Source organism: Anoplophora glabripennis, unplaced genomic scaffold (genome assembly GCF_000390285.2).
Source record: "Anoplophora glabripennis isolate ALB-LARVAE unplaced genomic scaffold, Agla_2.0 scaffold906, whole genome shotgun sequence".
In the NCBI taxonomy this organism is placed as follows: Eukaryota; Metazoa; Arthropoda; class Insecta; order Coleoptera; family Cerambycidae; genus Anoplophora; species Anoplophora glabripennis.
This window is the reverse complement of record NW_019417166.1, coordinates 152,384-171,558: the sequence shown is the minus strand read 5'-3', so window position 1 is coordinate 171,558 and position 19,175 is coordinate 152,384. Positions and strand designations below refer to the sequence as shown.

General features: G+C 33.4%; 1 protein-coding gene across 1 annotated transcript in view; it reads left to right on the top strand.

The window, feature by feature from the left end:
* The first annotated feature begins 975 nt into the window (after positions 1-975).
* The window catches only part of LOC108912672 (putative uncharacterized protein DDB_G0282133), a 20,079-nt gene continuing 1,879 nt past the window's right edge, over positions 976-19,175 (top strand). Inside the window, exons 1-6 of the mRNA XM_018717985.1 lie at positions 976-992; positions 1,066-1,268; positions 1,318-1,512; positions 1,665-1,931; positions 9,027-12,550; positions 12,606-12,686. Coding sequence (XP_018573501.1) covers positions 976-992; positions 1,066-1,268; positions 1,318-1,512; positions 1,665-1,931; positions 9,027-12,550; positions 12,606-12,686 — 4,287 coding nt within the window. The remainder of the gene's footprint in view (positions 993-1,065; positions 1,269-1,317; positions 1,513-1,664; positions 1,932-9,026; positions 12,551-12,605; positions 12,687-19,175) is intronic.

Sequence of the window (19,175 nt, the reverse complement as noted above, 5' to 3'; positions counted from 1 at the left end):
CCTCCCGCGCTAGCCTAAGGGCCACCTTAGCAAAGCGCATCCCAGGCTGCATAGCCGCACTACCCTACCCAACCATACCACACATAAACATGACACTACCCCCGGGGTTTACACAGACGAGCCGGCGAAGCAAGAAGAGCGCCAGAAGAAAGGGCCCTAGCCGGCGGGGCCCAGCCAGGACAAAAGGAGGTCCCACAAAGCGCCTACACCGGCCGCATTTGCGGTCGGGGTAGACGACGGATGGGGCCCACCTACGAAGGCTGTCCAGGCCTACACGAGATGAGGCAGGATAAAGGGGGATAATCCCCCTCGATCCCAAATCATGGAGGCCAATTTCTAGCCATGGAATAATGGTGCGGTCCCAAATTATCGAGACCACCCTTAACGTCATTAATAATTTTCAGGTTCAACCATTGTAAAATAAATGAAGCATACATTTATTGACCCTTTGAAATTAAAAAAAAACGATGGAATTTAATTTAACTTAAAGCTGACCCTAGATTGGTCAGTTTACAACAGAAAGAGCAAGTGGTAGAGCCAGGATAAAGAGGGATAATCCCCCTCGATCCCAAATCATTGAGGCCGATTTCTAGCCATGGAATAATGGCGCGAGTGGTAGAGAGTTTAGTCCCTTCTGGAATTTGAATTGTTCAATGATCAGTTATTTTAGGTTACATATAATGGTACAACATTATAGTCTAATGATCAGTTATTTTAGGTTACATATAATGGTACAACATTATAGTCTAATTTTCATGCACCATAGTCACAGCCACAAACCACAGAATACCGCTTAATTGTTTCATGTCATGGTACCACAACCAAATAAAAAAACAATACTAACCTCTATTTTTCTACATGTCATGTACTCTGTAAAATGTAAACATTAAATTTATTGAATCGTAGGCAAATAAAATGTATTTTAGAATTATATCATTGCAGAAATATAAATAATATTTGTAATTACATTTAATTATGCCAAGAGAGAATAGGTAAAGTGAGAGTTTGTTTATATAAAAAAGAAGTAGTAGTAGCATATCTAATAAATTCTTGTATTATTTTCAGCAAATGTCGTAAATGGGAAAAGGAAAGAAGAGATCGATTAAAGGAAGGATTTTCAAATTTAGCAAAAATTTTGCCTTGTTATGATCCTTCAATAAATATTTGTAAAATAGATATTCTTCGGAAGGCAACAACAAGCATTCAGGAACTTCAAGAGCGTATAAAACATTTGCTTTCCTCAGATACTGAAAAGAAGGCTGAGAAAGGTACAATTTCCAGTTTCATATATTTTGATAAAACAAATGTATTTTTTAGAAGTAATTATAAAAAAATTGCAAGATAGGGTTAAAAAATTATTAGTGAGGAATGAACAACTAAGTAATTTACTCAGAGATGCAGGCATCACAGTGCCCTCAGTTTGTGGTACTATTAAAAAATTCAAAAAGCAACCTTTATGGTCTAGAAGGATTTCTCCAGAACAAGCAGAACTAAGAAAAAATGAAATGGAAAGTAAGTATTTCTAGCTAAATTTACCTAATTTTATTACTTACAAACATCTATTAGTTTTTGTCTAATATTAATTATTTTTTGTTTTGCATAGTTATTTGATTTCTTTTTGCAAAAATTACTAAATAAATTTTAATGTAGTGTTATGTTTTTAGAAGAAAATATAGCCTCCAGAGAACACAGAAAAAAGAAAAAACCTAAAGTGGCCGCATCAGAAAGTCCATTAAAAAATAGTTTACCTATTAGAAATGCTGTAGAACAAAAAGGAAGGGTGCGAAAAAATAAGAAAAAGAAGGGGACCTCGGTACCAAACTGTTATATTGTATTGTCACAAACCACACCATTCAGGAGTAATTCTACAAATCAGTATTATTTAATTACAAGCCAACCTAATAACAGTATAAGAAATTCTGTTAAATCAGGTAAGGCAAATAAAAGTTAGTTACATCTAATTAAACAATTCTTGTATATTCATCATGTGGCAAGTACATAACCAACACGTTGTACAACGACCTGAACTACATTGAAAGGTTCACCATAGTTCAAGAGGGATTAAAAGAAAAATAAAACAATTCATTTTCAGTCTGTTTCAAACTTATGTGTCATGCTGATTATTATTTATTTTGGTGTAGTGCCCTAGAAATTTTCAGAGCAAAATAAATTTAATATAAAATTTAATTTACAATGTTATCTGGATAATTAAATATATTAGCCTTATGAAACACATTAAAAAGGAAATGTTAAAGTATCCCGCACAAAACTATTGGAAACAGATTTTTTGTCAAATTGCTTGAAATTATGGGATCAAGTAGATGATATGATATAGATCAAAAGTCCCCATGGGCCCGACCTCCGCCTATGCACGGTTTTGGAGATATGTGAGCTGGTAATATAGCCAAATCTGCACTTAGCGTTACCCAAGGTTAACGGCGTGGACGTGGCAGATGCTTGATCCCACGTGTGTGTGTGTGTTGTGTGTGAATGTGTATGTGTGCGGGTGTGTGTATGCATATGTGTAAATGTGTATGTACGGGTATAATAAAAAATCCTCACTCTCAACGAAGATAAACTGTTTCTCCGAGAATTATTAAGAATATATATATAATCTAGCTCTGCGGACCTAGTAGGTCCATGGCTTGGTTGACTATCTTTCTCCACTTGTTTCTATCCTTTGCCTTTTCTTTCCACCTGACAATTCCCAGTTGTTGTAAGTCTCTCTCCACCTCAGTTTTCCATCTTGTTTTCGGTCTTCCTCTCCTCTTCTTACCGCCAATTGTTCGTTCCATTACCATTTTTGGTATCCTTGTCCCTGGCATTCTTTCAATATGTCCCATCCATCTTAATCTTTGTGCTTTTATCACACTTACTATACTTGCCTCCTTATATAAGCTTTTTATTTCCTCATTTGTTCTTCGAAACCACCCTTCTTCTGTTCTTTTCCCTCCAAAAATTTTCCTCAATATTTTCCTCTCCCATACTTCCAATCTTGTCTGTTCTGCTTTATTCAACGTCCACGTTTCACTGGCGTATGTAATTACTGGTCTTATCACTGTCTTGTACAGCCTTATCTTTGTTTGTCTAGAAACGTTTTTGTTTCTCAGTATTCTCTGCAACCCCGCTACACTTTTGTTTCCTAACATTATTCTGGCTTCGATTTCTTCCTCTATTTTCGGTCTTCTTCTAAATAAGGTTCCTAAATATGTGAAATGTTCAACTTCCTCAAATCTGTACGTTTTCCCTCTGTTTGTATCTACTTTCAGAAACTTGTCTTTTTGATATTCTTCTTCCGACCATTCCATGTACTTAGTTTTTGTCTCATTAATATATAGTCCCCTTTTAACTGACTGCTCATCTATTCTCCTTATTACCTCTTTTAGTTCTGCTTTATTTCTTGCTAACACTACAAGATCATCCGCAAATGCCAAACACTGATGTCTTTTATAGTAAATAAGGCCTGATCTATTAATTCCTGCATCTCTTATGACTTTTTCTAGCACTAAACTAAATAACACTGCTGATAATGGATCCCCTTGTCTGACGCCGTTTTTAACTTCGAACTCTTCCGTGCATCTATTGTTTACTTTTACTTTATTCTCTGTCTTTTTCAATGTTAGGCGTACCATGTTCCTTATCTTCTTGCTGATTTCTAATTCCTCTAAGACCTTATATAGCTCACTTCTTTTTATTTTGTCATAAGCTTGTTGGTAATCTACAAACAGAACTACTGTTGGCTTATCGTATTCGAAGCTTTCAGCCTGAATTTCTCGCAGAGTGAAAACTTGGTCTACTGTACTTCTTCCTTGTCTAAACCCGCACTGATATTCACCAATTTTATCCTCCGCTTCCTTTACCAACTTGTTTTTTATACAAGTGGCCAGTATTTTATATGCTACATTCAGCAATGCTATTCCTCTGTAGTTTTGGCATTCCCCTCTATTCCCTTTTTTATGGATAGGGCAAATTTCTGCTTCCGTCCATTCCTTTGGCAGTTCTTCCTTTACCCAACATCTTTCTAGTAGTTTCTGTAATTGGTCTGCTAGTTCATGTCCTCCATATTTAAATAGTTCGGCTGTTAATTTGTCACTTCCTGGACTCTTATTATTTTTCAATTTTGACAGTATCTCTTTAATTTCCTCTTTACTTGGCGCTGGCACCATATTGTCTCCTTCTATGTTGCTATTATTTTCTTCTCTTTCCGTATCATCGGTTTCATCTCCATTTAATAATTCTTCAAAATATTCTTTCCACCTGTTCAATATTTCGTTTTCTCCTGCCACTATCTTCCCATTCTTATCCTTATAAAATACTGGTCTTGGTTGATACCCCCTTTTCTCATTCTTCACTCCTTGGTATAAATTCCTAATATTGTTATTTCTTAAGTTTTCTTCTATTTGTTCTAATACCGTTTCATAATTTTTCCTTTTCTTATTTCTTAGCACCTTTTTAGTTTTCCTTCTTTGCTCTTCATATTTATTCTTTGCTTCCTCCGTTCCTTCTTGTAGCATCTTTTGTCTCAATTTTCTTCTAGTTTCTAGCTCCTCCTTACACTCATTATCAAACCATTCTTTTTCCTGTTTCCTCACTTTTTTCCTGTATTTTCCACCTGCTCTTACTATTTTTGTTTTTATTCCTGCCCACATTTCTTCTATAGTTGTCGTTTCATTAGTATTATTACTGCTACTTAATTCTCTACTTAGATTGCTTTCATATTCTATTTTTTCCTCTCTGTTTCCTGGCCTAGCAACTGTTAAGAATACTTCCATCAACAATTGTCATCAAGATAATCTATTGCCTCAATGTTTTGATTTTGATGAATCGAGTATTATCTTCATGTCTTGCATACCCAAGTACTTACCATATAGAAACCGTTACATTGGCGCATGTTCCTAAAGTCCTTGCTCCTTGTTTATAGGTACATAAGTAACCAAGAATGGGTTCATCTTCATTCTCAGTTTCAGGATGGTTTACATACGTTTCAGTAAATTACATCCATAGTTGATGAACTGTGGCATTTTTGAATGGAGAAAATTCTCATGAAATCTGGTTCGTTTGTATTTTGATCCATGTAAAAAGTGCGTTCTTTAACTTTTTCCTCATCATGACCAATTCTTAGAGAATTATCTTGGTACTTGATTACTTGGTAAGTTCCGAACGTTAGATTCCGAAAATAACCTTCTGTAAGTACTGGGAATAGTGTAACATGGCCAGGTGTCATTCAAGCCATTTTCTTCGCTCTTCGCCCTAGGTTCTCTTTTCTACTCTTGCCTGAACAACTTAACTTGCGCTTGAATCAGCTATTCTATTCTATCTAGATTTTCATCTGTGTTTGCTATCGTGACGATTCCGAAATATTTATTTATTATAGCTCCGGCAATTCGAAGAAAATCACTCAAATTCGGGATATGTGGTGTTGATACTGTGTAAGAAAAAAACTTTTGAGATATTCATTTCGATTCTCTACTGCCCATCTTGTTGTGGTCCTCCTCAGTTGAGAATTGAGTCTGATTTGGCTGTAGTAATGATTGCTTTTGGTATTAAAACCAATTCTCTGTAAAGTGGGAATAGCCTCTCGATATCCACGATCTACAATACATTTATTATCTTGTTATTGATACCAGTCTCACATTCCATTAACATCTCTATTAAACTCGTTTAGGAAAATTCTGGCATCGCTGTTAGCTGCGTTTGAAAAATAAGGACCTTGAATGCCTAATATCAACTGTCATTGAAAGCTTTACCAAATGTTTACCTTTGTGGACACAGTATGATTGTAACAACACTTTAAAACAAGAGCTCTTCTCAATATCGATGTAAGTGCAGTCATATAAGTCACTTCTTTTAGTTCCTGTGGTGTAGGATTATACAAACCAATACACAAATGGAGTCACGTGTCTTTCTACATAATCTTCTTGGGCAATAGCCTCAAATCCACTGTTCTCAGGGACGAATAGTATCATCAGTGTCTGACTGTCGATATGACTATGCTTACCGCTTGTCTACTTAGATATTGAACATTACACTTAAAAAGTTATTGCTTTGATAATTTCACAGTTTGTAGAAAAAGCAAAGAAGATCTTTTCTGCTAACATACCTATATTCTCCCAACTGAAGCACAATAAGTAAAAAGATCGGCAAAATTCGTTTTAGAAATCGGATATATGTAGTATTTCGAATTTTTCATTTGTTAAATTGTTCTGATTTTCATAATTATGCTGAACGTGCGACTAACTTCGATGCGCAAGATCTCTAAAAATGTTGCAATTCTTGTTCTTTTAAAATCTATTGATAAATCTCAAGCTCTTTATAATATCTGGAATCAAATATTCTTCTTCACCAAGTGATGATTACACGGTAACGTTAAGTGCAGATTTGGCTATATTGGGTGACTTTCAGCTCACATATCTCTGAAACCGTGCATAGGCGGAGGTTGGGCCCATGGGGACTTTTGATATACATCATATCATCTACTTGATCCCACATTTTCAAGCAATTTGACGAAAAGTCTTTTTCCATTGGTTTTGTGCGGGGTCCTTTGTAATGTGTAGTCAATTTAATTCGACTTGCAAAATTTTGTTGAATACGTATTCACGTAGCTTGCTTCTACATCTGTAAAGTGTCTACAATGGTGATCATGGTTACCATCACACAACAGTGGAATATATTGTGAGAGTACTTAGCACATATTTACATAATTTGTTCAGGGGTGGTGTAATTTTGTTATGTATTGCTTCTTGTATTTAACAGATTGTAAAAGTTTAAATTCATTGTAAAGATAAACTAACAGTATGCTATCTATTGAAAAATCGATGGTGCGAGAAATACCAAACTTAATGGAAAAGTAATTGAAAAGTTTATTTCAGACAAAAGCAGAAGAATGGACTTTCACTATAAAAAATAATGTTGAAGGCATTTTCCCTTTCAATAGTATTTAAAATAAAATTGTCCAATTATATTTAATTTTTTTTTTGTATATATGTATATGTGCTACCATATGCAGTTCTATGTCGGTCAAATTTTTTATTGTTTTTTTATGTACCTTATGTACAGATAGCATAAGTCTGTACAGTGTCATTTACATAACATTCTACTTTATCTTTTATACCTTTCTATCTAGGATAAAATGACAAAAGCCATAGGGTTACGAAGTTTTCTTGTGATTTCATGGTATTCTTGACTGTGCAGGAGTAGTAAATAAACTAAAACTGTGCAAACTGTCAAAGCAAATATATGACATGTCTATAACATTATAATCAGAAAAAATAGAGGAATACAAAAAATATATATATAAAGTGTTGTGTTTAAAGAAAACAAAAGATTGGAATATTCCAAGCTAAATGAAATTATAAATAATCATCAAAACGTAACAAGTCAATTGTTTTTTATAGGTATATTTTTTTTAAAATCAGAAGAAAATTTTCACTACAGTGACTACAGTTCTTTAATCCGAACACACGTTAATCCGATCACACGCTAATCCGAATGGCCAAATCTGAACGATGACAAGAAAAGACTAGATCGCTTCACGCGTACTCGCGTAGTCGGCAGTCAATTTGTTTGCCGATGGCGAAGAACCTGTTTCGTGTCGTGTTTTGTTTAACAATTTTGGAGTTTCTTTGGAAGTAAGAAAAATAAATAATGTGAAAAACGTAAAATAATACATATACAGGGTGTTCCATTTAACACTCTCGCTGCCAATATCTCCGAAATGAAAAGATTTATTTTAGTTCCGGAAATTGGGGTTGTTAGGTCACCTCGAATAGCTGCTTCAAATTGCAGTTATAAAGGTTAGTTCAAATCTTTCTGTATAGATGGCGTTGCGAAACTAAAAATTTTTTTGATTGCTGGAACGTGGAAATGCAGTCCATCGCAAAGATCGTTAAATTTTGAGTAATTTTTGTAATATAAAGTTTTTCCCTATATGTACTTGTTTTCGAGATATGTCGACTTCATCAATATGCAATGTATGATATAACAGGAAAATCTATTATTTTATCTAAATCACACCGAGACAAAATATTCTTTTAAAATATTGTTATAATAACTTTATTCACACCACATACTAACAAACAATAAATTATAAAAAAAACAAATGATCAACTACAGAAAAAAAATTATTACAATGGTAAATCATATAACTAGTATAGTTAAATTGAAAGACGCAAACTGATAAAACTGTAATTATTGGAAAACTAATTGTGTCATTGTTTTATTTTAAATAAATGACATGAGCCACCTATGACTGCATATTTTAATAACATTTGATAAAATACGGTTTGTCTCTGCCCCTTATAAGATTTACCATCGTACAATTTTTTTTCTGTAGTTGATCATAAGTTTTTTTTATAAATTATTGTTAGTTAGTATGTGATGTGAATAAAGCCATTATAACAATATTTTAAAAGAATATTTTGTTTCGGTGTGATTTAAATAAAATAACAGATTTTCGTGTTAGTTCATACATTGCATATTGAAGTCGACATATTTCGGAAACAAGTAAATGTAGGGAAAAACTTTATATTACAAAAATTACTCAAAATTTAACGATCTTTCAGATGCTCTGTATTTCTACGTTCCAGGGAACAAGAAATTTTTTAGTATTGCCACACTATCTATATTGAACTAACAATTATAACTACAATTTGAAGCTATTCGAGGGACCTAACAACCCCAATTTCCAAAACTAAAATAAATTTCTTCATTTCAGACATATTGGCAGCGGGAGTGTTAAATCGCACACCCTGTATGTATATGTAACTACATGTTTATGTTTTACCTTATATACATTTTATGTGTCTTATATAATTTATATTTATATTGTTATAATAAAATGTGTATGTACTTACATAATATACATACTTTATAGTATGTTCGGTAATCCGTACAATGCCTGCCAATGTGGTGTTCAGATTAAAGAGGTCACACTGTATTTTGTCTTTTATAGAAATATACAAAAGATAAGGACAGAATGTTATGTGAATGAACTTGAACAAAAATATGCAAGAACATATTTATTTCAGGAGGACTAAATTCTAGAGCCACTTCCAAATCAGTCGTAGTGAAAACTAAACCTAGACCAGTTAAAACTGTGATTTATCCTACTTCTTCCTTAGCACCTCTAGGTCCCGGTACATTGATATTAGGAAATGGTTTAGCTGTACCGGTGTTGCCTCAACCACAATCATTATTACCAAGTTCCAACAATTTGATTCTTAATTCAACCTTTTATACTATCCCCAAAGTAGTACAAACGCAGCAGACAAATTCCAGTGATAAAAATGTATCATCAAAAAATTCTGTGCAGACAACTTCAAGTGCCAGTATAAAAACATTGCCCTTCATTAAGCCTAAATATTGCTTGACAAGAACTACACAAGTCAACAAAGTTCCTATTCCTGCCTTGACTTCACCATATGCCAGCAATTATTGTTTATTCAATGAATCCAAAACAGAGATTACTAAGAAAAAGGATCAGGCTAAAGTAAAGAAACCAAACAAGATAACAGATCAAGTGAATGAATTGAATAAAAGTGAGATAAAGAAAGTAACCAAAAGAAAAAGTAATGTGGAAGAAGAAATTAGTAACAAAAAGAGCAAAAATGATTTTGAAAATGTGAAAAGTTCAGAAAGTGATACAGTTGCAGTTAGTTTATCTACAGATATTCCAGTTGATATACCTGCTATTCAAGAAGACAGTACCAAAATTACCAAAATTAGTACCACAGATACACTACAATCAAATGATGCTATAGAAAAAGAAGAAAAGATCATAAGAGTTGAACAAAAAAGCTCAGAAGTAGATAAGAATCCTGAAAACACACAATTGCAAAATACCAAAAGCAAAGAAATAACCTCTTATGATATTTCTGAAAAGAAACAAGAAACAAGCACAAAATACAACAACGAAAACCCACAGATATCATTAATTGTCACTTCTACCTCAACTACAACTTCTACAACTACCGCAGCACATGATGATATGAAGAGTTTAGAAATAAATCTCCCCCATTCTGAACTGTCCGATGACATATTTGCATCATTACAAGTACCATCAGGTTGCCAGAATCCTGAGTCTACCTCTCCCACTGCAGCTTTTTTATTAGCATTTCCATTGGTTTCATCTGGAGTTAAAGTAACAGAAGTTATTGATGGAGAAAATTCAGAAAGTCACAGCGTTACACCCACATTATTACAAATTGGGACAATGGATACCACAAAATCCACTCAGTCACAATCTGATGTTATAACTTCCAATTTCTTAAGTTTGGATAACTTTTCATTTTTTTCCTCGAAAGATCTTTGCGGAAGCTTTGATAATAATTATCCAATTCCTGTTAGTAATAGTAAAACTGAAACAGCTGCAAATAGTAGTAGTAAACATAATACTACTAATAATACATCAATATATGTTAATGTAAAAAGTCCCTGCATACCGACTTGTGTGGCTGAACCGGTAAAACAGAATTGTAATATATATTGTCAAAAAACTGTAGATACCTCCAAAGATGTTTCTAAAGATGGAAAGAATTGTGAAAAGCCAAGCAATAGTCAAAAGTTCAACGAACACGCTATGTATAATTCACAAGTTCAACCCAATTCAAAATCAGATTTAAATTTTTCACTTCCTAAAGTTGGTGAAGTCGTACAGAAAACTGTAGATTCAAAATCTCAGTATCAAGTATCTACAACGTACTCGCATTCAACTTGTGACTTTAACTACAAATCTGATTTGACTAAAACTTGCATACCTTCTACATGTTCATATACCAATATTAATAGAAATTATACTAATCCTCTATATACTAATTGTAATAACTACAATTATAACTATCACCCAGAAACAAATTTCAATCAGAACTATTATAAAAATATTTCACGAAATGAAACCAAATCTTACTATCCCCTCAACTATGATAGTTATTCAGATTATCGTAAAAATGATTCAAGTGTTACTGGAAAATATTATGAAGCTTCTGGTTACATGAAAGACAAAAAGAATAATAATGCCGTCAAAGTGAAATCAAGTGATAATAAGCAGCCCATTAATTGGATGACAGCTCCTGATAGCAGGTTGCCAACATCTGAATGTTTATTAACTTCATTTTCCAAAGGCAATTTTAGTCAAACATATCCTTTTACTTCATATACAACTGCTACATCTACATATTTCCCTACCACTACTATGGACACTAATAAAATGAATTGCGCTTTAGAAACAAAGAAATGTTTAGATTTACCTATTGTTTCATTAAGTTCCCATCAGAGATTAGATATCGAAGAAAAGCAATTTTCATGGTCACCGACCAAACTTCCACATTTCTTAGACCCACCCCACACCTTCGTAACATCAACATTACCTACTTTGGTAGGAGATTTAGCGCTAGGTAATACTCTACCATTTGCAGAACAAAAGACCGAGTACAAATCTACAAAAGAAAATAAAGATTTTCGTCAAATTAATAAAGTTAATGATGAGAACCAATCTAATTTTCTCTCTGTTAGTCAGTTAGTTGATCATAATAAATCAGAAAGTATTGCAGCCAAAACGACATCAAGAAGAAATAGTGGAAACAGATCTAAAAATAATGTCCAGCAGAAATCGAAAAGGGTTACAAAACATGATAATAAAGATATATTATCACATTGTGGCATTAATAACGATAACATGCACCCTTCAAGATCTACTAATAATTTTAACTCTTTTTCGGGGATTGATTTATTTACAGAACAAAAAAATAAAAATACACATAAAAATCCTTCAAGCAGTTATTCTGCAGAAGCTTTAATTGGTAATCAAGTCCAGGATGAGACTATAAATAGAAGATATCCGACAGTATCAAATAAGTCATTAGGGCCATCAAGTTTTTTAGCAGAAAACATAATATCTTATTTTCCACCTGTTGATCTGCCTCAAGAGAATTATATATCGCAGAATCAGAATTATCAGGCCAACAATTTTACGCATAATCTCACAACTTCATTTCAGAATAATACATATTCATCAAATAGTTTTATTTACACTGCTTCTACAATTGCTTCAAGTTACTTAGGAACAAATAACTTCGATTCAGGACCACAAGATTATCTATCTGATAGTATTAATCTCATTTCAAATGCATCATCCAAAGATAACAAACATTACAATACTAAAGTCTGCAGTAAACAGTTGAATAAAGAAGAGAAAAACAATCATTATTCAATTTGTTCTAATAACATGAAAAGAACAAAGAAAAAGCCGGTAAATGATACCAATAATGGATTATTTGATTTCCCATTTTTGCCGTTAGCTGGCTCTAATAATTCACCAATTTTACCGGATGATTTCCATTCCCATACGAATTTCTTAGCACCTACAACTCCTTTTTCATGTAAAAATTCCTTATATCCAAAGCAAAATAATGATATTAGTGGTGCTTCCTTGTTACCTCTTCCTCCAGTTTGCAGGAATACCATTCAGCATCCTGAAATATCTCCCTCCATAAATGCAGTTGGTACATCATTGACCAATTTTAACTTGAGCACGATATTTCCAGAGATAAATAAGGTTCGTATATAATATTGTGAGTTTAGTACTATCCATCTAATAAATATTAAATTAGGTCCCCATTTCGGACATATATCAAGATACAAGGATTAAAGAACATTTGCACCATAAGAGTTACTGTTCTACTGCACCTCAAGTAAGTTGAAAGAATAAATTTATCTCTAGGATATTTTCTAAGTAAATATAGCGTAAGGAACATGTTCCTTGGATTATTATAGACTACCAAGCTTTCATGAACAAAGGGTCTAAAGCCATTGGTTTTCGAGTATTAAAAAATATCACACTTATTCAATATACTTATAAACAAATAATTTTAGATTTAGTCAGGTTGTATGGTAAACTTTTTATGAATTATTATTAAATTAAAATAATAAGTAGATGGTTTTTTCAAAGATCTATTTTTTCTTAGAAATACAGTGCTTTTAATGACCTATCATTTATAGAAAGAGTATGGATTTCAGTGTGCTTATAATAGTTCCAGTTGTTGTGATCAATAATAATTTACTTTTAATTCGTTTTGTTTGATGGTTTGGTTACTACGATTTTATATAGCAAAAATATAAATCTGAAATCCAGTCTGCTGCGATTAGTACAACATATATTGCATATTTGTTAGACTTGCAGCAATATAATGCTTAGAGTCTAAGCCTTAGACAATGTAATAAAAGATCAACATTATGTATAATTCAAGAAGGGAACAAAACACATTTGCATTTGAAGAAAATGGTTTTAAGAAATTGTCTTGTGATTTCAACGCAATACATAAAAAATAATTGAATGTTCCCTTTTGGAAATACATATCGTACTTGTAATTTTTCAAATAAGACTACTGTGGTATAAGTTTGATATATCTATTTCTAATAGTAACGGAAGAGTATGTCATGAGAAATTATTCTATCCAAATGCGTAAAATTGTGTTCTAATAAAACAGTACTGCTTGGAAATTACAAGAAAATTGACTGAAACTTTAATCCTGCTATATTTTTAGGTATGAAAGGTATAAACTGTATGAAAGCAAAAGAGATAAAGAGAGCATCATTTTCATTTTGCTTATTACAATGTCCATTTTGTTTATCGGGATTTCACTATACCTCGAATGTCATTATAACCGAACTCCACTGTACAATTTACAAAATATCCATTGGCATTGAAAATCTGGGGTTCTTAGTAACAGGTCTCCCAGTACCTCTAATACTTGTTGACAAATCTGTATTCAGCAAAATTTTGTCTCTAAATACAGGGTGTTACGAATTTTGCGGACACGGACTGTGGGATTATGTTAAGCTAGATAAGGTCATACAAAAATGTCTCTATCATTTTTCAATCAGACCGATATTTTTCGAGATACGGCAGTTTTAAATATCCAAAAATAATAAAATTTTTCAATTTTTAATCATTTGATAAACAATTCTGACAAACGAATTGTTCAAAATTTCCACCACCTCTTGCTAAACATGCTTCAGCACATTGTGCTACTGCTCGAATAGAGTTTCATACCATCTCTGGCATTATTTGTTGTATTGTTTGAAACAGACGGCTCTCTAACAATTAATGACAATTCAGAAAGCATTCATCAATACTTTGACATTCGTTAGAGTACAGTAAAAGTACCTGTCAGTACAAACTGTGCAAAATAATAGGCCACAATTATTCAAATTGTGTATATTGTGATAATGCTGATGGTTCTCGGAACTTCAAATAATCGTGCAGGTGAAGTAGTGCGGTTGACTTGGCAGAGGCGGTCCATTTGCTTGGCCACCTCGTTCTTCAGACCTAATGTCATGTGATTTTTTTTTATTTTGGGGCTTCCTAGAAACGTTGGTGTACAGAACACTAGTGGCAAATTTGAATGAATTGCAGAACCACCTATTTTAATCAATACAGGAAATAACACCAGAGGTGATACGCAACTCCATTCGAGCAGTAGCACAATGTATTGAACTATGTTTAGCAGCAGATGGAGAAATTTTGAACAATTGTTGTAACTCGTTTGTTGTAATTGTTTATCAATAATTGAAAATTGAAATTTATAAATATATATTTTTATTATTTTTGGATATTTGAAACTGCTATATCTCGAAAAATACTGGTCTGATTGAAAAATCATAAGAGACACTTTTTTATCACCTTACCTAGCCTAATATAATTCCACAGTCCGTGGAATAAAGAGTAAAAAAATGTTTGTTTAGATTTTTTGTAATCGCAAGGACAAATCTCTTCTATATTGAATGTCAGTTATCTCAATGCTACCTTTGGTAAATATGAAGAATACCAACTTTATCCTGATTTTAATTTAGATGACTGATTTTCTATGTATTTTTGAGTGCTGAACATGAATCTGATGTCCAAACTTGGCGGACGGCTATTTTTAGGGCAAAAAATGGCGAAAAGGTGCAAAAATATCACAACTATATTGAAAAAAGAAGTGTAACATGTATTTTCTTATGTATTTTTAGGCGCTCAACATAAATCCCATGTCAAAAAGGGCACTCTGCCCTTCCAAGGGCAAAAAGGGCAACAATTCAATTCTATTGAAAAATCTCAAGTGTATAGTGTTTTTAAAGAATAGCCTAACCTGACCTAACTAGTGCCAAGGTTTGTGACTGATCATAGAACTGGTAAAACTTGGTAAGATCCTTACGAAGGGTTAAAACCCTTCCAAAGGTTTACCGCATGCGTATAAGTTGGCACTAGTTAGATCAGGTTAGGCTGTTCTTAAAAAAACTACACACTTGAGATTTTTTAGTAGAATTGTTCTTTGCCTTTAGAAGGGCAGAGTGCCCTTTTTGACATTGGATTTATTTTAAATGCACAAAAATACTTGGGAAATTGACTTACACTTCTTTTTTTTCAATATAATTGTGTTTTCTCCCTCCTTTGCTCTAAAAACTACTGTCCGATAAGTGTGGACATCAGATTTGTGTTCAGCAATTAAAAGTACATAGGATATCTGTCATTTAGGTTAAAATTGGGATAAAGTTGGTATTCTTCATATTTACCAAAAGTAGTATCGAGATAACTATATTCAACAGTAGTCCAGTTGGTAGAGGTTTGGCCTGTGTCAAAAACCTTGATAACCCGGAAATAACTACACAGGCCTACTTTAAATGATGAGTACAATAACAGGCTAATTTGCCGACAAAGTATTTTATCAGGAAAAAAAGTTATTAACAATTTAATTGAGAAACATTTTTTTTTTAGTACTTTTCTTTAAATAACTCAGCAGGATGACTTTGTACGAAAAAATGCGTAGAACATGATTTTGTTCGTAATAAAAATAGCTACAAAATGGCGGATCCGATTACGAAATTTGCAATAACAAAGCCGTGAAATTGAAAAAACGGTATAAAACGTCAATTTTTTAAAGTTGCTGTAAAAATGTCAATTACAAACAAAAAGTGATAAAACTTTCGAAAACTGTAGTTCAATATATGTACAGGGTGATGTACAGTCATAATGTCATTAATTTTAAGAGCAGATAGAGAAAAATGAGTATAATACGATGGCGTGATTAAAAAAAAATTAAATGCATATTTAAGCAGAAAAAAATATTTTCAAATCATTATTTAACCCCCTTTTCAGGCTGTTACTGACCGGCTGACGTCGTCGGTTATTTAGAATTTGAGCACGGCTACGATATGAACAACGCACCCTAGACGCAACGTTGCCATATTTATATATTTTCGCTCATATAAAGACAATAAATAAACGGTTTGCTCACGTCAGCAAATAATAATTTAAAATGCTATAAATTATTTTTTATAATTATGCAATCAACACATTAAATTGTTATTGTTGCCTAGAAGAACCTCGAGGAGGTCTGAGCATGCCTTGCCAAAAATCAGTTTTTATTAACATCATAATGTTAATTTTTTGCTGTAAGCAAATGTTCAAATACATTACCGTTACCGTCTATGCACAAGTGTACACGTTAGATAGATGAGCGGCGGATGCGATGGAATAAACCAGGGTTGTTACGTATTTCTTCAGCGGCATCTTCGATACGATTCCGCAACTGCTCTACATTCTCTACTTCGGTGTGATACACGACAGATTTCATATAACCCCATATACAAAAGTCCATAGGATTATGGGCCCTCATCTCGCTATCCACCGATTGGGACATTGATCGTCTAAAAATACACGGACATCGCGAGCAAAATGGGCCGGATCTGTCGTGCATATACCACATATTCTGTAGTATCTGAAGGGGAAGGTTTTCAAACAATTCTACTGAAAATTGAAAGTAACGCGGCCCATTCCGATTTTCAGGTAGAAAATGCGGCCCATTAAACGATCGCCATATACTCCTGCCCATAATACATCGACACCGAATCTCCTATGAAAGCTAAACTGACGAGTAGTGTGCGGGTTTTCATCTGACCAAATGTGACTATTATGGCTGCAAAGAAATTAGCTCTGTTTCACTTTAAATAAAATTTAATATTGAAGTTACAAAACTCCAAGAGTTCAAGTCATTTAAATTTCATTTCACAACCATTTCAATTTCATTACAAAAATAATGACATAAAAACCAACACTCACTAGATAAATTATAAAGAGAGGGTGAAATGTATGTAGTATTTAAATACTGACTGTAATAGAAGATAAAAAAACAATCGAACGGAGACAAGTAAACAACTCGGTACGTGATTCCGACCTAGGTTAACCTGTATCTAGGTCAACCACGATCCTTTTTTACGGACCGTGTAGGTCAATGACCCAGTTTTTAATTTGCACGTGTACAAACAGTCCAGGAGCCAGACAGAGTGCCGTGGCAAACAGAGTCACACGGCTGCAAACAATGTAATGAATACGGATGATTGTTTTCCAATGTACGGTTATTACAATTTATCATTTTTAATATTATTAACGTTTTCACGTTTTATAATTTATTATGTTAAATAATACACAGTTTTAGTATTTCAATTTATTATTCAATATGCAGTTGCGTATAACCAAAGTTTACATAATAAATGTAAACTTTAGTGTAAATCTAAACTTTGGTGTATCCTAGGTAGGCACTTATTGTTGCCATAAAATGCCAGCACAAATAAAACAGCATTTATCCGTCCAGAGCACTTTGTTAATAAAGTTCTGCTGCACTTAGGAACCAATTGCAAAATTCAAGACGATTGGGGAAATCAGCTGCTTCTAAAGCTTGAACTTTTTGAAAATGTGTTATGTTAACTCCTTTGCGGGAAAAATGCGGGAGATATGGAGGGTGGTAGATTTGAATAAACGCTTTAAATTGTTAATGGTTTTGTAACCGTGTGTAGCGTATTTTGTATATTTGGGTATTTAGTAGTGTGCCGACTTTTTTATTTGATAAAATAAAACAAACAGGCAACTACCTCTGCTTTATGTATGTTCTTTTAACGAAAGTTTACTTCGAGAAGTCAGGCTTGTTAAAACATTCTACACTAAGTTAATACAATTGTTAACATTATTTATAATAAAATGCAGCAAGCTCCTTTATTTACTTGAATACATTTAACAGTAAATGTGAACCACACATTATGATGTGAACTTGGCAACGCTGTTCCTTTAGCCGACAACTTGTGGTATAACAACCCTAGGTTCGATAAAAAAGTTGTGGCCAAAAATATGTGATTGTCATAAGGAATCCCTACGTTGTGTGTATCTATTTTTAAATCGACCGGAAGGCGCTGGCTATTAACTTTTTTAGAGGGGATGTATGGTTTAATTTTATAAAAACAAAAGCAGAGTAAATACACCTAACTTTATTTACGTACAACAATATTCAAATGAAACATGTGACACATAGAAATAACAACAAAAACATTAACAACCATTTAACATAGAATGAGAGTGCCAGGTTCACCTAGAGCTCCTGTGGGGAAAGAGCATGGCAGAGAAACCCACGATCTTTGCTCTTACCACCCAAATATAAATACAAAACAACCGCTAACCAAAGGCATAAATTAAGATCCTTTGCTAGTGATAAATAAGACCTGTCTCATTTAATGTGTCACTAAATGTCATCTGTTACCTCATATTAGTCATACACACTTCCAAGTAAAACTGAAGAGGTTTGGTGTTAGTTAGCCGGCAGAGCCGGAAGGTACTGGAGTCCCATACGGGAGGCAATCCAGCTATAGTTGAGATTTCGGAAGATCCTTCATAACACTGGAGTCCCATACGGGAGGCAATCGAGCTTAATCCAGATTCGTTCCGCACGGGCGAAAATGTTAGTAAACTCAACAAGGCTCGTATAGACGTGTGACATAAAGTGGACACAAGAAATCAAAGAACAACCTGATCTTGTTTAAAACAAGTTAAATGTGAAATAAAGAAGTCGTTATTGTACTATCTGGGCGGTCTCGACAAAATACATATTTGAACATGTCATAAATAATGAACAACTTTAAATAATAATTGTTACAATTTTATATTAGAAAAATATACGCCCCTAAGCGTAAGACAATGAAGGTTAAACATATACAGAATTATTATCATGAGACATCTATATTTTACGAACAACGTCATCATTACAAAAACAAGTTAGCTGTAAAACAAAGGAGTCATTATTGTAAAGTCGGGGGCGCCCACGACGATATACATATTTTAACATGAAATAAATAATGAGCAATCGTTAATAATA